The sequence below is a fragment of the Oculina patagonica genome, unplaced genomic scaffold, assembly GCF_052425735.1.
Source record: "Oculina patagonica isolate OP01 unplaced genomic scaffold, crgOcupat unplaced389, whole genome shotgun sequence".
NCBI lineage: Eukaryota > Metazoa > Cnidaria > Anthozoa > Scleractinia > Oculinidae > Oculina > Oculina patagonica.
Genome location: NW_027558242.1, coordinates 3,995 through 11,510, shown reverse-complemented (window position 1 = coordinate 11,510; position 7,516 = coordinate 3,995). Strand labels below are relative to the sequence as shown.

The 7,516-nt window shown below is 38.4% G+C and overlaps 1 protein-coding gene across 1 annotated transcript; it reads right to left on the bottom strand.

The window, feature by feature from the left end:
* Positions 1–319: 319 nt before the first annotated feature.
* LOC144640621 (ADP-ribose pyrophosphatase, mitochondrial-like) lies at positions 320–7,315 on the bottom strand (the record flags this gene model as incomplete). The annotated part of the gene is made up of 6 exons (XM_078499715.1): positions 7,185–7,315; positions 5,342–5,540; positions 3,166–3,273; positions 1,859–1,945; positions 1,360–1,465; positions 320–463 (listed from the first exon to the last, which is right to left on the bottom strand). Coding segments are annotated over exons 1-6 (723 nt in total), but the record flags the coding sequence as incomplete, so codon positions are not given.
* Positions 7,316–7,516: the final 201 nt, after the last annotated feature.

The window sequence follows — 7,516 nt, the reverse complement described above, 5'->3', positions numbered from 1 at the left end:
AAAAATTCAAAGACTTTCAAGGACTTTCCAGGACTTTTTTAATGAAATTTACCTCAAACCAATGATTTCCAGTCTGTTGTGCTGAAGAACTAAAAAAATTGCTTATTTTGGTGGTCTTCTCTTTTGGCCTTGAAATCGAACTTCTGAAATTCAAGGGTTTTCAAGGGTTTTCAAGACGCGTGTGACCCTGTAAGTAGGATTGACGTGTTAAACTTGGGACAGAAAAGGTTGACTGGCCAACAACTTACAAGGCCTGTTTAATTATTTACTAGTAAATTTAATTTAAATTATACAGTTAAATTACAAACATTTTTTTTACCATAAATCCATGGTGAAAAAGATCCTCGAGCGAGTCATGAATTCTTTTATTCTCCTCGGCTGAAAGTTCCAAAGAGTTGAGCGCCTCTTCTCCAAATTCTTTCTTAAGTGTGTTGGTGACATTGTCTCCCGGATCTACCATGCCCTGGTTTGACACAAACATTGGACAAAACATTTAGAACATAATTATATAATTTCAACTTCTAGAGAATGAGCACATACTGGTGCTGTTACACAGGATAATTAGCTGTTTTACAAAATTTGTCGGATTTTGACTGAAAGGATATTTTAAGTCATGTTAGTATAACAAGCGTTTTCCCCCAGCCACTTTTAAATTTTTGTTGATAAAAAAACGTAACATTTTTTCATCTAGAATAAAAAGCATAAAACGACATTTTAGAGGCTGTCTGATTATTACATGCTCTTCTTTTTTCACTGGTAAAAAATACTATTTTTCTTTGTTGTTGCTAAAACATAACCAGTCCCACCCACATCTACTTTAATCTGTCTAACCCTAAATCTATAAACCAAGCTTCATTCATTTTATTTACTTCTTTTCCCTGGATCCAAAACTCCATAATGTGATATAAAGATCACAATGAACTTATTCATTACTAGCATCCTTAACAATTTTGAGTAAAATCATGCAATCAGCACATCTAAGTGGTTGTCTTACACCTGCTTTCAGTGTTACGTGCATTGCGGCTATCTTTCGACATGCTAAACCAACAAGATGGATTGAAATCCACCAATCACAGCCCACTAGCATAACCTTCTGAACTTGTGGGCTCACTTGCATGGAACAAACACCAGAATGAATCGGTTTTGATAAGCTTATTTCAAACAGCATGTCAAAAGACAATGTTGAAAGATTGACGTCAAAAGATAGCTGCCATGTACATTACACTGAAAGATGCTATAAGACACCTCTGCAAGCGATGACAAGTTGTCTAGTAAGAGAACAGATTTCCTGGTCACAAGCTATAGATTTTCAACAGCTGAAGTATAATACAAGTAGCAACTCAGCCACGTGAAACCTACCCCAGGTAGGGCCCATTCTGAACAATCCGTTCTCTGAATGGCAACAAATTCAAGGACTGGCTTTCCTTCTTTAATAACTTTTTCTCCTGAGCTGTCTCGCTTCCACCTAAAGAAGAAATTTTAAACAGCTATAACAAATTGTTACGCAGTCCTTTCTTCAAAGTGCATCCTCTTAGTTTTCCAATTGAGGGGGTGTGGTTGGGTAGGAGGGGTTTGTTTGTTTGTTTCTTTGAAAAGGATGGGTCAATACTTGATACTGTATATTCAATATAGTACATGATACAGCACCATCATGCAATATCTGTTTACAGATCACCTGACAAAGGACACCTGGCGTGAAGTAATCAATATCAAACTTCAGTCCCTTTCCTTTAAAAATAAGTTATGCAAAAGTGTGCAAAGTGCTCTCTGCGTTTAAGATGGCCGAAGTAACCTGCACAGCTGCTTGTTTAAGTACTTAACATTTATACTACTGACAGTGCAGTAGCTACGTACGTACCTTGTCACCACTGGGTCAGCAGCATGGTTGGGACCCCATCTGCCCAGCAGTCCTCTACCAACCATTCCAGTCCTACCGACGGGATTCCTTTCAAGGAAAGGGATTTTCATACGTCATGGCTCTGCAGCAAGCTTTCAAGTACTGCGTGTGTGTGTTTATCAGCTGGGGAGGGAGGGGGTAAGGTGGGTAGATGTTTGGGTGCTTTTATAATGTTCAGGGTCCCAGAAAACATCCGTATACCCCTGCTACAGAAGGTTGTTTGGATTGAGCCCTTCATCCCCTGGAAATTCCTGGCTATAACTTAATAATAAATTATTTCCTTTTAATTTCAATCTTTTCCTTGCTGTGGGTGTGGGCATTTCCTAGTAGCACATTATTGAACAAACACTTTTAATGATAGACACAAATTTGGGAAATTCTTTTGGAGAGTGTGTTTGGGTACTCTGGAAATCCAGGTGGGATACGTAAGTGGAATTTCAGCTTAGAAATTCTGCATTGGGGTTATTTTTAACCATTATCTCTGTTTTTTTTTTTTTTAATAATTTATATTAATATACCGTAAAATTCCGCTTACAAGCCCCCCTCCCCCCCCCCGGTTATATGTAGGCCCATCTACCTGGAAACAAAAATTAAAATAAATTTGATTATAAGTCCCCCGGATATAAGCCCCCCTCTGCCGGATGACAGTACTGAACAGAGCTAAATGTTGCTTTATTATACATTTAATTTTTACACTCCCATGGTTCGTTTCGAAACATTTTTTTATTCCACTTATAAGCCCTCCCGGATATGAGCCCCTCCACTTATACTCACTCAATCCTCTTCGTGCCCTTGGGCACATAAGCCCACACAAAACCCCTTACAAAGTTGTATAAGCCCAGGGCTTATAACCGGAATTTTACGGTATGCTTTTGAAGAAATCTTTTCATTCAAAAAAGTAACATTCTTAAAATTATTTCAAACTACACATCTCTTACATGTACATCTCTTACATGTACATCTCTTACATATGCTCTGAGTTAACATTCTGATTACAGCTGACAGTTCTGTAAACTTTGTGAAGAATAAGCCTGATGCATGTTAAAATGGGACTTAAACTTACAGGCCTTAAAAAATATGGAAATCTGGATGGGAGAAAATCCAGGCACAAGGGAGGTATATTGACCAAGGAAATCTAGGCAGAGGGGGTAGGCGACTGGGACTAAAAAATTATTGCCATCTGTCTGGGGAGGGGGAGAAGAGGTTGCTGTTGGCATATGTTTTTGGAATAACCCAATGTAGTTTTCTAAGTACAGATTCTTTGTTACCTTGGAACTCCTTGTACTAACTCATATTCTCCTACTAAACTTTTCCTGTCAGTGTTATAAGCAGTATCAAGAGAATTAAATTTGAGGGGTACATCAACTGGTCCATTCCTAATGAAAAGAAAAGGGCCAATTAGTAAATAAATTCATTGTAAGGGGAAATGCATGTCTTGGTGGGTATAATTGAAAAAATAAAATGTCCATTTTGGATCTGCCTTCTAGATGTTTGATTTCATTAGCCTTGACATCAGGGAATCGTCTCAAAATTAATCACCTTCAAGTTAATTACAAGGTATTAAACTACAACTGTAGAGTCTTGGAAATAACATAAAAAAAATAGAAAAACAAATAGAAAAATTTGCATAAACACACAGGCCTGTCAAAACTTTATTGGTTACCATGGAAACACAAAGTTCCATGAACAAACACTTGTCACTCCAGAAAATTCCCTGATAAATATTAGGAGTTAACTCATAAATTTAACCTTACTGATGTTACTTTAATAAGTGTTTGAGGTTCATACGAGCTTTTCTCCCCCTGATTCAATAGTTACTTATTGCAGGGTTCACCTTGTGACCTGTGTCCATTATACCGGTAGCTTACTGCTAGGGAATTTGTTATAGCATTGTAAAGGTCACACGTGGAACATACAATTTGGTTTTGTTGTAATAGTGCCCCGAATTTCTTTACAACTATATAAACTTATATACATACATGATTTATTTGATGTGGACCTACTAATTAACTTAAATCACTTTCACAGTAAAAAAAAGTCAAGATGCTTGATGTGTTATTTACATCTTAGGCAGGGGTCGCGTTCAAAGACTTTGGTGTTTTGATAGGCATAAAATATGTCATCACCTCTCTAAGACAAGCACGACCCTAATGTCGCGACAGCGGACATACGAGCCGCGGAGGACATAAGATCAAAAGGCCCGATGTCCTTCCTCAGAGCTGGTCATATCTGGTCATAACGCCATAAAACAAAAGCTTCTGTCAAAACCATCATGCGACACCTCTTTTTTGACAAAACTCGTGCGTTTTACAGACTCGTTCTATTTTGCAATCTGTTGCACACTCACGAGAAAGGCGTGGCGATGGAAACTTTCCATATAATTCTGATCAATTCTACCCCTTTACATATTCCCCGGCCTTCTACTCGTCTGGGCCGTCCTACAGTCAGAATCAGCAGTTGCTTTATCCTTCACAGAATGACTCGTAGCAGTTACATGCATCGCAGAACGACTTGCAGCAGTTCAGCATTGAGTCTGAACCAAGTACTGGTAGTACTTCAAAGGCACCGGCTAAAAAGAACACTCGCAAGCGATGGGACCCTGACGACGAGAAAGTCCTTGTGCAGCTATGGGGAGAAAACTTAGGGAAATTGGAAAGCAAGGACAGCCGCAAGGCATGGGAAAATGCCACAAATGTTGATATGTCAGCGATACACTGCATGTCTAGCGTGTGCGACCGACGTGGGTCAACCGTAATTGGATTAATTTTTGTCGCAAGTAATGGCACGTCCTTCCATGGCCTCGACATATGATCAAATGTCTTTAAACGCGACCCGGGCTACCTTATTAAGAACTCAGCTTGTGTGACAGGTAAAGAAAAGGGAAAAAGGGTAATTTTAGAGCAAATGCAAAGTGTGAGAAGAAAGATGGAATTTAATTACTAGCATGGATCTTCACTCTCTTGATCTTCATGCTCTGCACTTGCACCCAAATCCCCTTCATCATTCCCCTTAGCTTGCTGCTCCTGCTACGCAGACTGTGAGCCTTTGAATTCTCAATCTTGGAAATACATGTTATGACCTGACAGCACCTGACCTGACCTGTTTATTTTTCAAGTACTCCAACATCAGGGTTCATACTCTTTTGAGCTTTTGATATACCATGACTTTCCATAACCTTTTTTCATGACTTTTCAAAGTTTTCCATGACCTAAATCTGACCATTTTCTTGGAAATTTTAAAAAATTATCTCGATTTCAGGTTTTACCCTTTTCTTCACAAAAAATAACTGCCTAATTTACTTTGTACAATCAATAATTTTTTTTCATGACTTTCCATGACCCAAACTTAAATTACATGACTTTCCAGGCATGAAAAATGAAATTCTAAAATTCCATGACTTTCCAGGTTTTCCATGACCTGTACAAACCCTGTAACATGTAGTACCTTATATCTGGGTCTGCATAAGGTGGGCGTGGCTTCTTAAGAATTTTTTCCGAGGTGTAATCCACTGGTTTGTATTCTGGAAATGGAACCTTCCAGTCTACAAACTCAGGAGGTACTGGAAATCTCTTTACATCTGTGCCAGGATATACTGAAGTGCGAGCCTTTGTGTGCATCTTAAAATGACACAGCCCAGTTTTAGCTAAAAGAACAATGAAAAGGAAATATTATTATTAGAAAGACATTTTTCTTCTGGCCTTTCATTGTCAATATTTAAGAAACATTAAGTCTCCAGGGGAGAATTCAAAAGTTTATTTGTGTAAACCAGAGCCGGCAAAGCCACTGGCAAAGGCAAAGTCTGCATCTGAGCCTAGTGGCCCATACCCCACCGGGGGGGGGGGGGGGGGTACTCCCATATAAGGGTTATATGGGTATGTGCTGCTTAAGGTGATTCCACTGAAATAGAAGGAGTATTAAAAATTTTCTGAAACTTGGTCCAGGTTACAATTATGTTATGAGCATTAAAAAAATGAAATAAAAAATGGGGTTCACCGCGCTAGTTTTTGTGTAAAATGGATGGGCATTATAGTAAATATACAACCCGCGAGGTAGATATTAGGAACCCTAGTAATTCGAATGGGGAACTATTGTTTCTAGAAAAAAATCATTTTTGCATTAAAGTATTCGTCTATTTCAACAAAATAGACTTTGATCTTATATTAAAAACTATTCTTATTGTACAGGAATTAAGCTTTAAGATAACGAAAGAAATTGAAGATTTTGCTTTGCCGTGCGCACGTTAACGGCACTACCTAAAAACGTGTTTTTTACGGCATTAAAATTAAAATATCTCAATGTAGAATTTTAAACTTTTCTTTAAATCGCGTTATATTGTAGACAACCGTATGACATTTAAATTAATGCATTAAAAAATGGGGGTCACCGTGCTCGTTTAAGAGAAAACGACCATTTCTTTCCCTACCGAGCGTAGGCTGAAGGGAATCTCGTAGTGTTCTGTCTGTGCGCGCGCTCGTGCGCGCGCTAAATGACGCGAAAACGTATGCGCAGCAAGGATGCGCAATGCAATTCCGTGGAATCACCTTAACAGGGTATACTTTTTGCCTCTCTGACTCTGGAACAGGGTATAGAATTCAGCCTTTTGACTTTGGAACAGGGTCGATTTTTTCCCAGCATCCTGATTTTCCCATACATTTACTGTAAATTTTGCCGCGTTATGCTCTTTGTTGCCGATCTACCAACTCAATATCCGACAAGTGCTAATGGAATAACAATTATTCCACAATTATTGTGAAGTATAGTTTTTGCCTAATGTTTATTTGTTAATTGTGACAAGTGCATTCTATTGATTGAAAATAAGATGATGAAAGGTATATTATATGTATAAATAATTAAGCACTTATACATGTAAGAGCAAAGTGACAAAACGAATAAGTGGCTGAAAATGAATAAATGACCTTGCTGATTCGTAGAAATGATATTTCTGAATGTACAAAGTAAGCTTAATAGTTAGAACTTACCTGGCTGTTATGCAAAATTATTAATTATTAAAAATATGCCTCAACTCGCCTTATTAAACAACTTTTGGTCGATGCTGTTCTTTAATCTAGGGAAACTAACGTCCGTTAAACATTCTGTTTCTCAAAGAAATGTTCATATTCTAATGGCAAATTCTTTCATTTCCCATCAAGCAGCAAAGCTGCAAAATTACGCTCCCCAAAGTTAAGACTTACAATGTTTTGAAAAGTTCTCCGGCTGGTATACTTTTCAACACGATCGCCATTTTGAGAAATGCAAATCACGCTATAATAAAGATAGTTTTACTTACTTGATTGTTCTACGGCTGATGAAGCAGCTACAAAAGCGAAAATACCAACAGGAATCTTTGCAAACTGGCGCAGAAGCATAGCAAGTTAGAGTGAAACCAAAAATAACTCCGACTTCCTTCGCGGCTAAAATTTCGACCGGTCAAAACGAGGCTAGCGAGGGAGCTGGGGCGAGGATCGTTTAATTGTGGGGGTGGGTGAAGGGGGCTAGCACTGAACGGCGGAATGCCGGAATACTGAAAACCGAACGCTTTTTTTTAAAAAAAAAAAAAAAAAAACACGGGATTTTCGATAACTAAAACCCGGAACGCACAAAAATAACCGGCACATCGCA